This window comes from Bidens hawaiensis, unplaced genomic scaffold, assembly GCF_021521415.1.
Source record: "Bidens hawaiensis isolate Kalapana, Puna unplaced genomic scaffold, B.hawaiensis_p1.1 tig00005481_1, whole genome shotgun sequence".
NCBI lineage: Eukaryota > Viridiplantae > Streptophyta > Magnoliopsida > Asterales > Asteraceae > Bidens > Bidens hawaiensis.
In genome coordinates, this window is record NW_027491350.1 from 323,802 (window position 1) to 344,149 (window position 20,348).

Sequence of the window (20,348 nt, forward strand, 5' to 3'; positions counted from 1 at the left end):
AGACTTATCTTTGTAGAATATTGACTTTGAATTTATAAGTAGAAAAAAGAGACTGGAGTTAAAACTGTGTGGAGAAGATGGAATGTTGACTTAGTAAACATCTTCACTTCACACGTTTCTTTATTTGACTATTTCTTCACTAGAAAATAAAATATTATTGCGTGGATAAGAAGGCACAATAGGACATGCTAAGCTGATTATGACTTTTTTCGTTAAACCAACTGCACCTGGAAACTGTGCTATTGGAATAATTTTTTGTCTACAGTAAAGTTTGTACCTTTTGGTTGGAAATGAAACTTCACTTCTTTTAATTCGGTAATTATTGTTGAATGATTGGAGGCTTGGAGTCTGATATTGGCCCAGAGATGGTGTGACTATGGATTAATTTTCTAAGTGCAAGTTGAAGGTGCCATTGTCCTAGAATCATTTAAATAGATGTATTTATGGTCTTAAGTTTTAAGGAACAAAATTAATGTTTCAACTACATGTAAATGGCTTTAAGGATGTTGCTGAGAATAAGAATGAGGAATAGTTGTGGAAATTCTTGAGAAATAGTACTTTTGAAAATGTGTACTCGAATGAAAGAAATGTCTAATCATACGTACATACATACGATGACGGATGTCGCGTCTGGACTAGTATGTGACACTGTGACAGATGACTAGTCAGGGCTTATCGCTAACGGATATAAGACCGGGACACATTATTTGGGCTTAGGCCCAGATATGATTCGGCCCATCAGGCCCAAGTGTAGCCCATACCCTTTTTTATATAATGAGGGTTGGGTCTCCTTTGAGAATTACCTTGGACACACAACACACGCATCCGACAATATACATTACCAACACATATTACACATAACACTCTCATCTCTTTATATCTATCTATTCAACACACCTGCAAGAGCCATCTTTGGCAACTCATATTGTTTCTATAGTTTCTCTCATGTGATATCTCACGCTGATTCTGATATCTCCTGGTACGCATATAAACATGCATACATTTATATACATACATTTCAAGTTCATTGATCAATATTAGTTACCAAGTATCAGCTTGTATGTAATAATTCTAATTTTCTAGTTTCTACCACATCATGCGACCGAGCTTCATCATTAGATGCTTGATGGCTTTGTGGACTTGGCGGAGGGCTGGTAATGCTATTTTCAACTACCGGGAAATCATTATCATCATCAACATCATCATTATTTGGGGAATTTGCTGCTTGCTTTGATTCCTGCTGTTTTTCCTGTTGGAAGGTTGTTGCAATTGCAGAGAGCTTTTGACGAATTGGAACGTCGGACAGGAGCATGTCTTTATTTTCGTACAAGAATATGAAGAGATAAATGAGAAGAGCAGAAGTTGATGATGCTCCAGCAATGTAAAAAAGGCCCAAAAAGCTTTCCAGTGAGAGCCTACCAGACCTAGAGGTAGAGCCCACATCTTGCTCACTGCAAGCTCCTTTTTGTTCCAACCAACGTTTCGTAATATTGGTTAGTTCTTTCTCTGTGACTTGTAAAAGTGCTTTTGAAACAAGTGGTAGCAGTGGAGACCCTTTTTGAAATGCCTGTAAGCAATGCAAGCAGTTAGATACACTTGTTATACTGAAGAATTGGTTGAAACTAACAGAGAGAGATGAGAGTTACAAAGCCAAAGCCTGCTGTTTTATAGGTTGGACCGACCATTATGTACTTGTTACAGTATCGAGACAGAAACAACTTTGGATAAGGAAGTTCATCAAAAATGGCAGAAACTGATCCATTTGAAAGAGCGTCATCATAGTTTTCCAAGCTGTCATAACCTATTAACTTGTCATCTTGAAAGCCCATATCCTTTAACATCTGTTGAACGAAAGACCCCTCCTTGTAGCCTACATTGTCTCCTTTTCGCATGAGATCATGAATATCCGTGAAGTCTGGTTGAAGCTGCTCTACTGTCAGTATGGATGTTAAGCTTGCCGTGTAGCTTGATTGCAACACCAGAACCACAAATACCCACACAACCACCACAAATCGTGATAGGTTGCTTATCATCTTCTCCTCTGCAACCAACATTTGTTTACCCTTGTTATTGTTATTTAACAAGCAAGAAAGCACGCTAATTAGCTAAGTACTTACTGTGTGCAAAAACAAGGGTTGAGAAAGAAAACCAAAAGATCATCCCGACTTGCTTATATGGGAGGCCCCGGAATTCTTTGTTTACCCGATGCTCGAGGACCCAAACAACAATCCCGGTATAGATAAAGAAGCCACATGTTGTGAACCATAGCTGCTTTTCCAAGGGTCGCATGAATATCCATGCATTCTTCCTCTCATCCTTTTTGATTGGGACAACCATTGAGACTCCAGACTCCGTATATGGCAATGTGAAGTCCACATAGTTGGACCTGTCCGCCCGAATGGTCACGTCTCCAATAACAACATCAAACTCCTGTTCCATTGATACCCAAATTAGTTACCCTTACAAATAAAAAATTCTACTATTACAAGCAGTTAAATGATGTACCTTGTCATAAAGCCGGTCAACAAGACTCTTGTAGCTTCCTGATGCTATATTTGTTTGGATAGGATATGGAATATAGTCATAGGATAGAGGATGTGGTAGACTTAATTTTCCCATCACTGCGTGGAAAACATCAACGCAGAAACCCTTTGGTTCTGGGCCGGTGTCTTTATAAATAAACTCACGGAACCCACCTATTGCTGGATACCCAACTTGTAGCCTGCTATCATTTGTAGCTGGGATCTCCCAGCCTAGAGGGATGCGGCTGTTGTCGCCCGGCCATTTGATAGCTTTTTCATTGGAAATCTTATTACCCTGAGTCCACAAGTAAATGGTATTATCTTCCTTGCCAACTATGTTCACTATTTGGTAACCCGAATCAGATTGCAACTGTCCATCAACAAGAGAGAACTCACCACTCAACCCTTTAAACTTTGTATTCTGAATCTCTGTTAGTAGCCTATGTCCTAGCGTGGAGGTTCCAATGGCATCTAGATCAGTTACAGGCTCAGGCTGTCAGGCTTGGAATTGGAAGATAGTATCATTTGCAACTCTCTCCACTGCCATTGCTAATGCGCAAGTGGCATCGTATGACCATAGCCCGTACACATCAATCTCTTGCATTGGGTTTTTTCTTTTAAATCTCTTTTCGAAATTCTTGAGGCCAGCGGATCTTGGAATATTGGTGGGTAGGCAGCGGCTGATAGTGACCAGGCCGGCTGTGTACTATTCCTTTTCCACCAACTGCAGGCTATGCACGTGCTACGACAGGTTGGTGAGTAGGCAGCGGCTGATAGTGACATTAAGTAATAGAGCATGCTGCTCATTGTACTGTTGTCAGTGAGCTGTCGCAGCTTTGGTCAGATCTTTTGTCCATACCTCGTCAGGTACAGTACAAAAGATCCTCCAGTAGCGTACGGACTGGCTTATTTGGGCGGTAGTTTTCCCGGCTTTGTGCGGGAGTATTCCCGGCTTGCTCACTCCTTCTTCAGGTGACATTACTGAATTATTTAAGAGTTAAGTGCCTTGTGCGTGTAGCCTTGCTGCGCGGGTAGCCTTCCCTGATGGCTAATATCCGTTGTTGCGGGAACAGGCGGAGTACGTCGACCATTGGGAGGCTTTTCCTGCGGGAACAGCTTGCGTACTGCGCGTAAGGACGTCACGTCTCTGAGCATGGTGGGTCCTGCGGATCCAGTTGGTTTCTGCGCAGACGTCTCTCTTCAAGGTGAGTCTTGCGAGTTTAGCCTTTGCGCAGACGTCCCTGTTGAGGGTGAGTCTTGCGGGTTCAACTGCGCAGACGTCCCTCTTTGAGGTGAGTCTTGCGGGTTCAACTGGGCTCTGCTGGGACCTACCTCTTCAGCAAGGTTACCTATACTCTGTGGTATGGTTCCAGTAAGATTATTGTAGCTCAAGTCAAGAGATGTAAGATGTTTGAGGTTTGCAAGCTCAGAGGATATTTGACCAGAGATAAGGTAAGAAGAGAGGTTGAGAGAGTGGACATGATGGTTAGGACTACAGTGAACTCCAGCCCATGAACATGGAGTTGGGCTTGAAGCATTCCAAGTGGAATGAAGAGATGGTGGTATTGATGTCCAGTGAGTCATGAGTGATACAACATAGAAGAAGATGAATGGTAGAACAAGTAATAACACGAGTTTTGGTATATGCATGTCTGTTGATCTTGTGTTTGTGTTTGTGTTAAGAGAGGTGAATGGGCATTGTGTAAACAAAAGGACCAGAGAGATTTAAAGCATTGAGACAGGATTGTGGTTAGGTTAGTGGGAGGTGTTTTTTATTAAATGTAAATACTAATACTAATACTAATAATAATAACATTAAATCAACGCGGTTTGACGGTCGGTCTTCGTGCGTGGTACCAACAAGTGACATCAACATCACAATAAAATAATCCCTGAAAACATTCCTTTTCTTCATCATAAATGTTACTACGTGTATTACACGAGATTTATCAAATAACTGAAATTTACGTATTTAACCATACGCAATTTAGGGATTTTTTTTTGAATTTATAGATTAATTTTAATATAATTACACACACTTCAAATGTTACATATTTAAAATTTACACTTTCTGAAGATTGAAATAATGTTTTAAGATGGCATAAAGTCAATTGTTGGTACCGGAACATATTAAAGATGTTTTATATGATCCATACGAATATAAGTTAAATAGTGTTTTACAAATTATACGGGTTTTAACCGGAATGTTTGTAAAATAAAAACACGTCACAAGATTAAGTAAACATGTCTAAAATTTATAGTTAGCTTCAATTATTAAAAAAAATACTAAATTAAACAAATAAAATATTTGTTAAAAAGGTATTGTAATAGTTTTACTAAACTTAAACGAGCAAGCGATAATTCTATAAAAGTTCAAGGATACAAGCGTAAGTTGTTTAAGGAAAAATAATTATTAAAGTTTATAGGTCGTATAATAACAGCTAGGGTTCAGTTATAAAATCATAAATTTGTTAAAATAAGTTAGAACCCAATAAATGTAAGCCACATGAACCAAAGGTGAATTACTACTATCCACCCTTGATGAATCATTATTTGAAATTTTTTTAACAGCCATTTGAATCACTAACAAGTTACTGACCCATCCTAATCATCTTTATTTCATCCTTAGGAATAAACCCATTATAGGTGGAAAAACCTTGTGACCCAACCTAAACCCCCCTATTTTTATTATCATAAATACGACTTGAACCCGATCCCGATATCATCCATTTTTTACATAAATTCTCGCCTCAATCACGTATCCTATACATACAAATAAAAATGCAACATTTATGGTATGGACAAACGATTGATTGCATTTTGACTTTTGAGTATGAATGGGACCGATATTCACATTATCTCAACTGCCTTTTCTTGTATGATTGTAAATGTAAACACAGATTGGAAAAGATATTGTATGTTTCAAATAAAACAATCATTATCACGTTGCAGTTGCTTATCCTAAGTAGGTAAAATACTAAAATTCATTCTTTAGTATCTATCATACAGTGAGTGATTGTTTTACAATTTACATCCATACTTTGATGTCTAACAATACAATATAAATCACAGCCCCACACACTTTAATTTATCATCATATGTTTTCGCAGACCATCCTTGCCTGCGCACGTCGTTTTTGTTGCACATCTGGTGACAAGGCCATTCATTTTAAAACAATATTGACTGGCGGTTCAAGTTTCTAGAAAGACAGACGTATTCGAATTCAAATGGGATTTGGCCTGCTCCACTGTATGTTATGCTGCCACCAAAGACATGCTAAAATAAACAAACCATAGATACAAAATAGCAATATCCACTTACAGAACCTAGAACCTCCCCGCTGCATTTTACAAGCAGATCTACCTGTTGCTGAATTTTACCTTACATGAAACGGAAAGCAGTTAATCCCTTTGGTCCTTCCCAAACACAAACGTGCGTTCCCTGATACAATGCCTTAAGTTAGATTGTTATTGCTCAGCAACAGATCAAATTATGGCCTTGCTTTTTATTTACCACTTGAACCTTTTAATATTCCATGCACTCTAAACTCACACATGACATGAGATGCCGATGACATGAAATGACCCCTTTCATCATCCCTTTATTTTTATGCACACAGAACACTAAACAGTAATGAAATGAATGGAGACATGAAAATTGCTAAATGAATAGTGCACAAAAGCAAATGATACTACAAATTGATGCAGCAACATAATCATATCCACCCTAAATAAGTCAACCAAGCATTCTGAAATGATGCTTAATGCATGTCTTGGGTACACTATGATATGACTTAATTATATGCTCACACCAAGTAACCAACTCTCTCCAAATACATGCAAGTGATGCTAATGCATAACTCTGACTTTTAAGATATAATGGATGCATGCACAGCAGCCATATGAGAACTAGTAGTAGTATGTTCTTATGTCAGAGCATGGATAACAGAGTACACCCCCTTCCAACTACTGGTAACTAATAGCTGCTGGTGATCCATTTGACCCAGGGTAGCCACCGTCCTTCCTTTTCCCAAACGGATTCTTCGAATATGTTTTCTGAGGTTAAAGAAAATGCATCTGAACATCTCAATGGCATATCCAATTAAAAAAAAACAAAAACAAAAAAACAGGTCTATATACAGACAAAAATAAACAAGGATATTGTATCCGCATGCCAACAGACCCAGAACTAGGGATAACAGCGCCTTGCAAGCTATGGTGCACGTTTGTCGCGCTGCTCACATCCTGTGGAAATAAATGTAGCGCAAGATTAACTAGAAATATAGATTTGCCAAAAAAAAGAGTAACGAGCAATACATGGCACCTTTCAAAATAGATTCATAAACTAACAAAGAAAAAGAAATTCTAACCTCAAACTCAATAAAGCAAACAGTGTGCCTTTCCTGTCGCAAGACCTTCATTTGCTTAAAACCAGGTTGCCTGCAAAAGAGGAAATGTTCAGACTTCAGAGAAATAAACCCAGACACCGATAGCATCAGCAACCAGACTAAAAAGGATGCAAGGCCTTCTTTTAACAGTTAAAGGGGAAACTTCTTACATACTGAAAAGTCCTCTTAGCTCTTCTTCGTTTATATTTTCTCCAAGATTTCCAATAAACAAGGTATTGCAAGGAGGATTATCTTTCGTGTTCTAAAAATCAAATTAACATATTTATGAGCACTGGAAGAGTAATAAGTGACGAAAATGTTAAACTTTTGGAGAGCTAAAAAGCGCACACAATAAACGAAGAAAACAAGCCAGCAGCGACATAATTAAGTGCAAAAAAAGGGTGCCTACCATTCCACACAACAAAGATGCAACTGAATCTTAAAACGAGAACACAGTCCTGTACCATGGATAACTCTTTGCAACTCAACATTAAGACCAACTAATCAACTATAATGTACAAAGTAAACCCAGTTCTGATCTATAATGTCACTTATTGTAGTAACATGAAACAAAAAAAAAAGTAAACAATACAACACAGCCAAAAACAGATATAAAAACCTACTGAATAAATATGTGACAACAAAGGGAAGGAACTAATAGAGATCTAAATAACAGTCCATATACAATATTTGAAAAAAGACAAACTTGATCATTATAATAAAAAATTGGAGCCCCTCATGATTTGCTGACACATGTAATGAAACAAATGAAAACGGCGGAAATTTCAAAGACTGAAGAGATTGTTTTGACCCATAGCTAATTGCACGTTATCATTTACCAATATCAAGAATGCAAAAGAACCAACGATTGCATAAAACTATCACCTGAATTGGCATATAACTGCTAGGTGCAGGTACAGGAGTTGCAGGAGGAGGAGCCATAGGTACTTGGGAAATAGGATAGGCTCCATAAGGGTCATATGGTGGCGGTGGTGGGGCCATATACCTGATGCAAGAATGAAAAGATTATTGGACATAACAGAAAAGTACAAAATCAGCTTGAAAAGAAATCCCACTTCAGGACAATGTACCAATTGCCTAAGACCCAAGCAAAATATCTATTAAAAAAACAAGACTTGGGCGCAGATATGAACTAACCCATGTGGACCCCAAACAGGTGCGGGTGGAGGATGAAAAGGGGATGGACTTGAGAAACCAGTGTGTGTATAGTCTCCCCCTGTTCGCATTCGTTTACTTGGATCAAAAGAATTTGGATCAGCTACCATTCCTACAGATCAACAGAACTGTAGTAAGAGCCAACACAACCATGCTATAAGATAAATATATTAACTGTAGTCCTATACACTAGCAAATTGCTTAATAAACTGAAGAAAAAAAATTATCACTTTAACCGCAATAAACAAACACCCCCAAACCAAATGAGCTACTTTACTTCCCCGGCCAACTCAGATTAAATATCAGCTTTTATTACTTCATAATGGACACACTTTATAACCCATTTTTACAGTAGTAATTATCTCGCAAAAGGAGTATTAAAAATTTCCTCGAGAAAAAGAAAACTTTATTAGCGTATATATAATGTTAACTATGCAAACCCAGGTGTTCTGCTTTAAGAATTGGAGATGAAGGTATTCAAACTAGCACGTTATTAAATTGTCATTGTGTAGAATTAAATTAACCTACAGATAGCACAGGCATCCCCCGAGGGGAGGGGATGTTAAAACGGACATCCCCCGAGCTACTGATTATAATAATCAGGTAATTATTTTAATATTTTGATAAGGTTTTTATTCAGGATTAAAATCTATCAGATTATAAATAGGACTTTATGGGTGTCATTCATTGTATGCTTTATGTGAATATTGATATGTATCAACCCGCCCGCCGGGGGGGGGGGGGGCTGCCTTACCTCTCGAAAGTAAACCATGGAGGAGTTGGGGAGTTGGTCTATCTCTTAAATATAGACTGTTCTATTTGTCTCTTCTAATTACGGTTCGTTTTCTTCCTATTATCAAGCCAGTTCGTATCACTAGTTTCTTGACAGTAGAATGCAGTTAGGTAGTTAAAATGTGAATAGAGAAACAAGAGAGGTGGAGTTGCAGGAGTCAATAGCATGTGTCTACAAAACTATGAGTTAGTAACAGTCCAAGAAAATGAGAACACAGAAATTAAGGCATGGTATCTAGAGAAAGATAAGACTAGGAACATGCATGAATGATAGTGTGACAGAGCCATACAAAAACTGTTAAGATATAAGACAGTTATAAAATCACCAACACAGTCATGGTCAATGTAGTAGTTGATGTTATAAATTGCATATCTCCATGACAAAACTTGATGATTCTGTCATAGGAAAACCTTTAACAGGTCCAGAAGAGATTGGTGATACACTTCATAGAGATCTCAATCAAGCAATAACTAGGTAGATCTTTTAGGTATGATATTGAAGATCAATATATTGAAATAAGTAGTAGCTTTAATTTGTTACAAGTTACAACAAACCAATTAAAAAAATGATTTCCCGTCGTAAGTCACAGCATAGAAATATAAATCAGGAAAGAAAGTTGTAAATTAGTTCTGAACAAGCAACCTGATAAATAAACTAGCCAGAATAAAAGCTACAAAATTATATGGCTGGAGCAAATATGGAGAGGTACAATGCGGAGTTTGATGACCATTGAGACTTTTGTTCTTACAATAGATTAAACTGAAACCATAAAGATCTCCTACAGGAGTGTGATTAGTCCTCTAATGGTAGCAATATCAGGATCATATATTCTTCTATGTGTCTAGAACGTAGTTTACATACGGTCTAAAGTGATAAAGGAAAACTCACCCCGTTTGACAAACAGATTCTTCTTAGCCATTTCCGTGTGCAGGACCGACTTTGATTCCGCATCGAAAACCATATCCTAAACCAAAAAACACAACAATCAATTAACATTATTCATCTACAATAGCAATAAACATATCAATAGTCTGCTTCTGTTGTTAACCTGAAGAGCGTCTCTGGCGGCAATAGCAAAATGCTGAGCTGAGAAAAGAGCAAAGCCCATCGGAACCTCGCCTTTGAAGTTAACCTGTGAGGCTTCGTATCCAGGCAACCATCTCATCAAATTATGCAATTCTCTCTCCTTGACGTCCTCCGGCAGACCGGAAATGAAGATCGTGCGTACCTCGTCACCGGACAATGACATGGGAGAATGGTGGACCACAGGAGGAGAAGGAGCTGGGGCAGGTGGCCACTGGGGGTGATGGTGAGGATGATGATACTGGTGCAGTCCATTACCGGCCATACGATGGTTGGATTGGATCTATGGATGAAACCCTAGGTAGCTCGCGAGAAATGAAAGTTGGACTGGAAAAAGGGGGGTTTGTCCAAGCTGGCTTGACGGACTAATCTTATGTTACGAGAAAGAATATACATAGAGTGCGATCATAATCAATTAAGTTCGTGACGGTACGTAACTTACGATATCGAGAAAATACTTTATTTTTTGTTTTCAATAAAATATATGTAGATTTGAAAGAGAAAAATCAAGCACAACTATGAAAATTATATAAAGAATATCAATATTGGTTTTGATAATATTGATACATGTACCGATGTTTGATCAGAATATTTTCAATTCGTCTCGGTTGATGTATAGTCTGACACACATATAGCTTACAATACAAAATACAACAAAGTTTTAAACAAGTTTTATATTAAATGGGCAAATGTTAAAAAAATGGTTTTGAAAAATCTACGAAAATGTTGAGCTAATCGAAACTACACGGCGATGTAAATAACTCTCAAACCTATAACCGAAAAAAATGAAAAATGTAACTCTATTTAGATTATAAACTCGGTGCAATTAAATTGACTCGAACTCCTAATTAAATAATAAATAAAACCTCAATGTTTATCTACTAATCTAATTAGTTATCATAAAATAAATATAATTCATTTAAATAATTGACTTAATTCCATAGCTCGAAACTGCCCAACATGAACCGCCCCATTAGTCAAGATCGGCCCAACCTGTCTCACTGATTTGAGAACAGGAATTAAGTCCAACACATGTGTGTCATCTTGTGTGCAAAGTGTAATTTTGAGAAAAACATTCCACATGGCTATATTCATATGTATGCTAGTGTGTTTTTTTGAAGAAAAATTCAAAACATTCTATCATATGATAATATACAACATAATCCGATAACCGCGTCATCTTATTAAAATATTGGGTGTTTTTGTCATGACTATGTAATACTCATATAGTCATATATATAAAGTCATGTGTATGCTTATATTATGAAAGCCGTATAACATTTGACAAGCTACTTATATTATGTGTTTTGAGATCAATATTGTACACTCCACATTTATGAAGAAACATGTATTCTATGTTTATAGACTATAATATTATTTAAAGTCTTTCACGTCTTTTTATTGGTTTTAAAGTTGACTGTTAGTCTCATAACAATTTGAAATAATGTTTATGGTATAAAAATCAGGATGCTATATCTATGGTTAGCGCTTTGGAACATGGATACTAAACTTTCAAAGTGAGTGAGTAGATATGAGGTACACCAAATGAGTCATTTTTTAAGTGTTGGAAGTTAATTACAGTTATGATATGTTTGAACCCTTAGGAAGGTTTATTCTATAAAGATAGTAAACGCATATCATTGACTCCTTGAGTTTGATAAATATATATTGGGTAAGAAATGATAACTTGGTTGTTACATTTGTAAGATAAAACACATGGTCGCCAAGAAATTATCGGATAGTGACGATGAATGAAATGATCATACTTCAGTAAGAATAGATTGGAATGTTGAGACCAAGCGACAATTACCAAGTTTGTAGCGTAAATGTTTTGGAATGGCGATGACGGATGGAACGATCCTAGTTCACTATGTTGATATGTAGACTAACTCACATTGTACTTTCTCAATATGTCATGGTTCTAATGGTAAGGTTGCTTGAAAGGAGAACACAGTAATTTAAGACCAAGTTGAACCTGCAAACTTTCAACTAAACAACTATACTATACCACCACATGAAGTGGATGAATTACTAAATTAGTAGCTAGAAGACTTAACACATAACAATGGAATCTATATGTAATTTTCACAAAGAATGAATCAAAACAAGTCACTTTACACCATGCTAGCTAGCAATCTACAATCTGTTACCTATATATGCACAGCACCAAGCAGCTTCACTTGTGCATTCTCTCTTTCAAAATCATCATCCCCATGTACCTGCCAAGCATCAAAAGACTAGCTTGTGGATTGGTCCCGGGTGACACCGTAAAAGTCGAACCGTCCACCACACGAAGCGAATGCACACCCATGACCTTCAAATTGTGATCCACCACTCTCCCCACAACACATCCTCCATGGTAATGCCATATCGTACTTACTGTCCGCCGACAAAACTCACCCATCAGGACATTATTCGACTGGTCAACCGGCAATGCAGGACCCACAAATCTAAAGTCCGTACCAGACCATTCCCAGAACTTGAAATCATCCATCGCCCGACTTCTAAGCAAGTCTCCAATCTTCCTACTCCCATTCACACACCTCTCAAGATCCAGCGGGTTACTGAAGTAGTTAAACCGCACAATCGGGTTGGTTCTCACATCGGTGGACGCCAACCGAAGTGTCCCAGACGAGTGGGGCCCGATAATCTTCTCCATGATGCTGGCAACAGTAAGATACAAAGGAGAAGACGACGGTCTGAGGAACACCGAGTATGCAGGCGACGAAAAGGGAAGCACATTGGAGGCTGCTTCAAGATAAGCACCCGAATCCGTAATCCCCACCACCTGTATGAGAGACTGCTCCAAAGGAACCGGCGACACAATCGATATCCCATTCCGAGGGTTATCGTACATATAATTCCCCACATACGGGGAATGCCTCACCACGGGTATCCCCCACGACGAAAGATACGGGCGGGGCCCAATCCCGCTCAACAAAAGTAGCTGCGGGCTGCCAATCGCACCCGCACAGAGAATCACCTCCCCATTATCCCGTAACATCGCGTGATGATACCCGCCACCCCGATCACGAAACACAACCCCGATCGCGATCTGCCTCGACGTTAACGAATATGACGGAGCGAATAAAACCCGCTCCACGCTCGCGTAAAGAACCGCCTTGATGTTAGAAGCATTAGCCAGGCTTAACAGATCAGCAGCACTGTGTCTGCGACCGGATATATCGAACGTGGACCCACCAATCTTGGTACCCAGAGTATGATTCAAACTATACCCATTATACGGTTCCACACCAACCTCCAATAACCCATCACGGATCGCCGATTGCCACGTCTGCAACTCCGGCTGAAACACGATAGCTTTCTCAACCCACTCGTACGAACGCTGAACAACACGAAAATCCCAATTGATTTCCGATCGTTGGTAGAAGTCATCGTCGGCGCGTGAATAGAATCCGGCGTTGATGGCGCTGCTGCCGCCAAGAACACGGCCACGGGCGTTGGGTACGCCGTCCTCTGACGTGAACGATTGAGCCGGTGACTCGTACTGGTCGTAGTGGGTGAGTGTGGGTAAGAAACCCTCACGTGTCATGACGTTAGGGTTTGAGAATGGAAGGCCGCCACGTTCAAGAACCAAGACACGGAAGTTCTTGGATAATGTTGCTGCTAGTGGGCAACCGGCGGTGCCGCCGCCGACGATTATGTAGTCGTAAGTGTCCTCCGGCGGAAGTTGGGTTGAATTGACGATGAATTCCATGTACGCCGGACCTGAAAAAACAAATCTTTTTGATTAATGATTAAAGAAAGTAACAATTGAAGATGAATCTTGAAGAGGGTTAGAGTTAATTAGTTACTTTGTTGATCGGATTGGGCTATGGTCGTGGAAATTACAGACATTAAAGTGATCAACGGGAAGAAGAGGTGGCCGATTGGCGCCATTTTCATGTGATTCTTGAAAGGAAACGAGAAATCATAACGTTGGGGTTAGAAATGGGGTTCAGGATCAACCTCTGTTGATCGAATTTTATTATTATTATTGATGGTGGTGGTCTTCTTCAGGAGGATGTTTCAGAGTCAGAAGAAGAAGAAGGTTGTTTGGGGGGAAGTTTAAAAGTTAATGCAGAGTCAATTTTATTAATTTGATGGTGTAACAGACTGACGCCGTTGATTACAGTTAATTGTATCTGTAAGTCTTATTTATGTTTATCATAATTGTTTATATGTGATCATGGTCAACGGTGGTCAACGGGTGAGCAATGTCAAAGTAACACTAGTCGCTTGTTAAATTCGTTAAAGATAGTTAAATGGCGGGTTAGAAACTTCGGGAGTAATTTGATAATAATCTAAAAGTTGGTTTACAGTTTGAATTATTTTCTTACAACTTAATTAGTTGAGGGGTAATAAGTGTCAACTTTCAAAGTTGAGTTTGTTAGTACTTAGTTGTAGGATTAGTCGTTGTAAGCTCGCTCTCGTTACAACGACTACCATCGTTCTCTTTCATTTGTTAATCAAATTTTTAGTTTTAGTTTTTTATTCATTTTTCATTCGTGCTTGTTAACCTTAAAGTCCTAAACCAAATTCACAGTTTGATGATTGTTTCAGTAAGATTCATATAAAAGGTTTCGAATTTCTTTGTGTGTTCTACATTTTAATTTCCGAAACATCATTAATAATAACCAAGTGTTAAGAGTAGAGGGTACCGAGAGCAATGTCGAGAAGTTAGACGAGAGGTTCGGGACAATCTCGGTGCATTATCTAAACAGAGAGAAAACTTGTGATGAAAAGCAGAAGAAATCAAGAAAAAAGGAATTGGGAGAGCGGGAACACCGCCCCCCCCCCCCCCCTACATGTAGTACCACCCCAATATGTTTTCCCATAGGGCTTTTCCTGACGTTATACCCTTCAGCATAAAATCTTAATCAGTAGTCATCGTCTTTTCAAAATAGTGTTTTATATGTGTTTAAAATAGATTATACAACACTTGAACATGATAGCTGATTGATAATTAAAACATTGACATACTAATAAGTCATGGGATAATTTCAAATTGGCGTAGTCAATGTTATCAAAGTTAAACCTGTTATCGGGTTATAAACATGTTAAACAAATCTTAAATGGATTTGGCTATAAATAGTTAAATACATTGTAAAAAAGTTATAAGGTGGCTAAATGGATTGAAATTATAAATTATATATTTTCTAATTTTAGATTCTAATTACAGTAGAAACTCGATAAATTAATATTCGATTATTTAATAAACTCTCTAAGATAATATTTTTTGCCGGTCCCGACTCGGGGATAGGGTGCTAAATTAATAATTCGCTAAAATTATAAGATAATACGTTTTTGATAATTTCTTTAGACCCCATATAAAATATAAATTAATAATTCCTTATATATAGCATATTACATGAATGATTTATGAAGGTTTCTTGAAAAATGACTCAATTGTCTTTTGTTTTTTGTTGAAATCAATTTCCCCTTGAATCTCGTCTCTAATTTTCCTTAGCATGGTAAAAACTTCTGGTGTTGTTTTCTCATAGCTCAACAAGAAATTGTTTAATGTGATTGCCGCTTTAATAGCTTCGTTTCGCGAAGGGGGCTCTATTGTAGAACTTTCATCATCTTCTTCATCGATATCATCTTTATTAATTCCAATAACGCTTTCAATAATTTCTTCATCAGTCAACAACTGTGCAACTACATTTTCTTCTAGGTGAGTCAGAACATTCTACTATAAATTAATAAAATATTAATTAATATATAAATTAATAATTATTAATTTATCGATTAATTAATAACTCTTTTAATTAATAAATTTTGGTGGTCCCAAGCGTATTATTTTGTAGAGTTTCTACTGTATAAGATGCAGGCTATGCATGTGAGATGTGAGCTGGGATATCCAGGTAACTTACCTCCTTATTAGACCAAGCGTAGTGGGAGCATTGTGGGGGCGCTTTGGCCCAAAACGCTAGGAAACGCCGCCCCACGGTGTTTTCAGGCATTTCCATACATCAAAATGTCACTCAAAGTTGTGGAGAAAACGCTAAAGATGCAAAAAGACGGGGCCATCATGTTTACCACAATTTGAACATGACAACTTCATTAAAGGAGTTAAGACATGTATTAACCCAAAACACACTCATTGATTATTTTTTAGAGGTTCCATCAGGAACCCTAATATTGATTTCGTTTATTTTTATAACTTGTTGAAAAATAGAAAGCGCAAAGGAAAGAATCCTCACACTGCCTCACTTCCATGAGTGGGCTGTGGGCTCACTAGTGACTACTCACGAAAGCTCACTAGAGGGATGGTGCAGTGCTCGCATGTTGAGCCTACGTCCCTGACGGCCCCAATGTAGGACAAATGCACTAACGTGAAATAACTCCTAAGGATGTTTAAAATTCCAATTGGAATAAAAGGTTATAATTACAGCTTTAGTACAAGATTTGAGATCAAAATCAAGACAAAAAAGAAGCCAGGCAGTAAATAGGAAGAACTAATCATCTCCATGTATGTACCAGCTGACTCCTTGACCAAAAAGAAGCCAGGCAGTAAATAGTTGTAATCCCATCGTCTTAAGATCCCGGGGAAAAGGCATCACAAAGTTATCAGCAAAAACACACCTCTAAACCCGACCCAGATGAATAAAAAAGTAGTCTTGGTTCAAGCACAATGAATTAATCACACTCACCTTCTACCCATTTATACTCTTAAAGCATCCACTTTACTTTCCTAAAATCATACCCTTTTCACACGCAATTGCGATCCCAGATGCTTCGAAAAATTGTAAACAAACGTCCATGTTCATTTATAAATATTGATTAATCAATTAATATACTCAATGTGTATATGAAGTAACAGATACAAGATAAGTTTCACTTAAATTCCTATGGGTACGTATTTTTATCATTTTCAGCTTACCAAGTCCTCATCATTTGGACAATTAGACCAGACTTGCTTCAGCAGCCACCACTTCCCCTCTAGCAGCAAGCAACTCGTAGTCCTGTGTAACATGATGTATCAGAACACACAAAATCTAGGCTTCTTGGTGTTTATGATAACCGCAGAAGAAGATTCATTACCTGTACAATAGCTTGGGCACAAAACTTTCCTGACAAAACAGCACCCTCCATTGAAGCCAAGTACTTTTGTTTTGTGTAATCACCAGCTAAATAAAATCCTTCTATTGGAGATCTTTGCAACGGACGGCAAGGCTCACAGTCTGGTACTGTTTTATAAACCGACCTGAAACACAAGTATTAATAAAATTGTTCATTTATGGTTGATGCTAACTCCTTGTTAGATATACCAACTAACCTTGGTGTTTTTACTACATGATATTTCAATATTTTTGCTTTGCTCCCATCTGCTGCGATTTCATCAGGAAAGAGTTTTGAAAGTTCACTCATTGTGGCATCTATAATGTCAGAGTCACTACGTGCAATCCATTCTTCTGCAGGTGCAAAAACCAATTCCAACATTGACCGGTTCGGATCATAATATTCCTGCATAATACAAGCAATGTGTTTAACAAGTATTTTCTCTTTCATCTTGGAAAAAAGGTGATATAACTGATGTTTATCGTGTAGTATGTATCTACTGTCATACAAATATTACCTTACATGTAACAGACATGTCAGCATATACACTAAGAAGAGGGCTCCTGGAAAAGATGGAGAAAAAAAAGAAGAAATAACTTGTTAGTAGCAGTCAGTTATAATAATAGGCGACCTGCTAAAAGTAAACAAAAGGCAACTTTTTGTGCGAAAATAATTAAATATTTTGCAAGAATTAAGACTTGACCTGCTAAAAAGAAGATGATCATAGGTGTTTTTTAGCTTCCTGTCAAACCTGAAAATTGGATTAATAATAAAAAATGAGAAAGGGCTGAATTACTATAATCTTATAAGGCTTAGCACTATATTGAAAGGGTCAATCTAACCATATATGAACGTTTATAACTGGAACACCAACTAATTTGTCCAGTTTTTTGAAGTATGGAATCGGTTTCCAGTCTTCAGGCAAAAGAAGCTTTAGAATGTCAACTGCATAATACAAAACAGCCGATAACGCTTGTGTATCCCTGATAGATATATGTGGAAAGTTAAAAGTCAAATGGTGGTTTAGTCAACCTACCTGGAGTGGCAAATACATAAGCATCACCTTTGATGATATTCCCGTCAGTCAGTAGAAAGTTTTTAACGGTTCCATTTTTGTTTAACTCAATCTTTTGTATCCGGGAGTTAAGTCTAACTTGGCCACCTAGTGATTCAATATGGTCAACAACTGGCTGGCATAGTCTTTCAGGTGGGCTTCCATCTAAAAATGCCATCTTAGAACCATGTTTTTCCTGTCCATTTATTTTATACCAATTTAGTAGACGACAACAATATAAAATACAGTAAGCTTCAAGATAATAATGAGTTTACCTGAAGAAACCGGTTGAGAGCAATGAGAATACATTGCATTGAAAGTTCATCTGGATTTATGAAGTTTAATGCCTTTGACATGGCAATAAACACCTCAGTAGTAACTCGATCTGGTACACCCTGCACAAATGAGAAATATGTAATTATTTTTCTTTATCAACTAAAACAGACTAGAAAAAATATTACTTAAATGATTACATACTTGCTTTCTCATCCAATCTTGAACACTAAGTCCATCTTGAGCCTCAACATAAGCTTGTCCACCTAACATTGCCGGCAACAGTCCGATTGCAAATTTTACTTTCTCAGGCCATGTCAACATTTCATTGTTCTTCAAGATAGCCCAAATTCCTAAAATAGCATGCAAATTGCAAAGATAAGACTTCCAGTCAGAAACAGGTTAGTTACTAGATAACAGCACACCTACCATTTAATGGTGCAGGTAAAACATCTGGAAAGTCAAACCGACTAAACTCTCCAGGCTTGTTTGGCATTGCAAATATCATAGAATGCTCCTTCCATTGTAATCTATCATTAATCCCTAGCTCTCCAAACAGATTCTGTACATTTGGGTACGCTCCAACTTTCACAAAAATAAAGAAAAATATTAACTTTTAAAGCTAGCCACCCGCTCCCTTTTTAGTTACTTGAAGAACTGACTAAAAGCTTACAGAATATGTGTAACCCTGTCTCGTACCAATCTCCATCATCATCCTTCCAAGCTGCTACCTTTCCACCAAGAACGTCTCTTGCTTCTAGCAAAATTGGCTTGTGACCTGCATCAGCTAAATACTTTGCAGTGGAAAGACCAGCCAACCCTGCATATGCAAAAAGTTAAGAAACTACATAAAGTGTGCTGTAATACTAGGGGTGCAAACGAGCTGAGCCAAACCCGAGCTCAACTACGCTAGTTTTAACTTATGAGAGCTCAAGCTCTGCCCGTTTCAACCTCTTTTTCTACAGCTTGAGCTCGGGTCATGAGTTGTTTTTCCAAGCTCAAGCCCGGCTCAGGCTCCGCTCATATTTTATTTATTAATTATTTTATATACATATTTTTATGTTAAGAAAAGCATTAAACTAGCCTGAGCTCGTGTGCGGTACCTTAACGGCTCGAGCTCGGCAGTGCAGTGTGAAATTAATACTTAAAAATCCAAAAGAGTTAAACTTTTAAAATATGCAAGGCTTGTTAAAGCTCAACGAGCCTAAATGATCCTCTCATACAAGTCTCGAGCTCAGGCTCGACTTATTTTCAGCTCGGGCTCAATAAGACTGCCTGTCTGCTTGTATCGAACCAATCTCGAGTGGCCCGGATCGTTTGCACCCCTAGGCTGTGATACCCAAAAGAAAGAAAGAAATAAAGAATTACCTGCCCCAGCAATTACAATGTTTAGTGGCTTAGCTGGACGTGGTGAAGCTCTAAAGGTTGAAGACAAGTAAGCAGCTTCCAAGAAATTAGATGTGCTGTCAAGGTCTGGTCTTGGATAGTCCACGCAAAACACCTATAATAATAACATAATCAAATTAATCCAAACAAGAAACTGTGCTATCTATCTTACCCACATACATACATACATATAAAATCAAAGTACCTTGAAGGGGCGGACACTTCTGGTGGTTGTTGATATAACTGATCGGGCAGCCGGGAAGCGGTGACCCATACTATCACCGTGTCTAAACGACAATACATCTGCTGTTTTGCTTGAGATGTTGGTACAATGGTCTCGTGAAAGACTCGTGACTATAGAGTTTCCGGTGGCGGATACATTTCCAGACAGAGACATGATGTTGTTTCACTCTCACCAATTAAATTAATTGAAAGTGAATTGGGTGCTGTTGAAGGAGAATTGGGAAAGAAGATGAAGTTTGGGGATTGTTTTTGGCTTCTTTCGGTGTTGGAACTTCGTCGGCCCTTGTTGGGAATATACCCCACTCATCTTAAACTGCATTTGCTAAAATCCATTTATTTCATATTATTTTTATTTTTTTATTATTT

The 20,348-nt window shown here is 38.0% G+C and overlaps 3 protein-coding genes and 1 pseudogene across 4 annotated transcripts; all 4 read right to left on the reverse strand.

Annotated features, from left to right (window-relative positions):
• Positions 1-1,051: 1,051 nt before the first annotated feature.
• LOC143629855 (glutamate receptor 2.8-like) lies at positions 1,052-4,106 on the reverse strand (annotated as a pseudogene). The gene is made up of 5 exons (XR_013153039.1): positions 3,855-4,106; positions 2,506-3,228; positions 2,118-2,430; positions 1,647-2,041; positions 1,052-1,567 (listed from the first exon to the last, which is right to left on the reverse strand). The product of XR_013153039.1 is annotated as a glutamate receptor 2.8-like (transcript).
• A 2,006-nt stretch (positions 4,107-6,112) lies between these two features.
• On the reverse strand, positions 6,113-10,246 carry LOC143629882 (uncharacterized). Its single transcript, XM_077099030.1, has 8 exons — positions 9,927-10,246; positions 9,767-9,842; positions 8,068-8,197; positions 7,795-7,915; positions 7,080-7,171; positions 6,892-6,961; positions 6,680-6,766; positions 6,113-6,568 (listed from the first exon to the last, which is right to left on the reverse strand). Exons 1-8 carry the CDS (start codon positions 10,224-10,226, stop codon positions 6,488-6,490), a joined length of 957 nt encoding a protein of 318 aa, XP_076955145.1. The 5' UTR covers positions 10,227-10,246; the 3' UTR covers positions 6,113-6,487.
• A 1,891-nt stretch (positions 10,247-12,137) lies between these two features.
• On the reverse strand, positions 12,138-13,825 carry LOC143629883 ((R)-mandelonitrile lyase-like). The gene is made up of 2 exons (XM_077099031.1): positions 13,777-13,825; positions 12,138-13,690 (listed from the first exon to the last, which is right to left on the reverse strand). The coding sequence occupies exons 1-2, from the start codon at positions 13,817-13,819 to the stop codon at positions 12,138-12,140; spliced, it is 1,596 nt and encodes a 531-aa protein (XP_076955146.1). The 5' UTR covers positions 13,820-13,825.
• Positions 13,826-16,760: 2,935 nt separating this feature from the next.
• Positions 16,761-20,136, reverse strand: LOC143629884 (15-cis-phytoene desaturase, chloroplastic/chromoplastic-like). Its single transcript, XM_077099033.1, has 13 exons — positions 19,945-20,136; positions 19,722-19,854; positions 19,027-19,173; positions 18,783-18,938; positions 18,558-18,706; positions 18,356-18,475; positions 18,063-18,276; positions 17,869-17,971; positions 17,730-17,777; positions 17,544-17,589; positions 17,244-17,431; positions 17,009-17,171; positions 16,761-16,929 (listed from the first exon to the last, which is right to left on the reverse strand). The coding sequence occupies exons 1-13, from the start codon at positions 20,134-20,136 to the stop codon at positions 16,870-16,872; spliced, it is 1,719 nt and encodes a 572-aa protein (XP_076955148.1). The 3' UTR covers positions 16,761-16,869.
• Between the last annotated feature and the right edge of the window lie 212 nt (positions 20,137-20,348).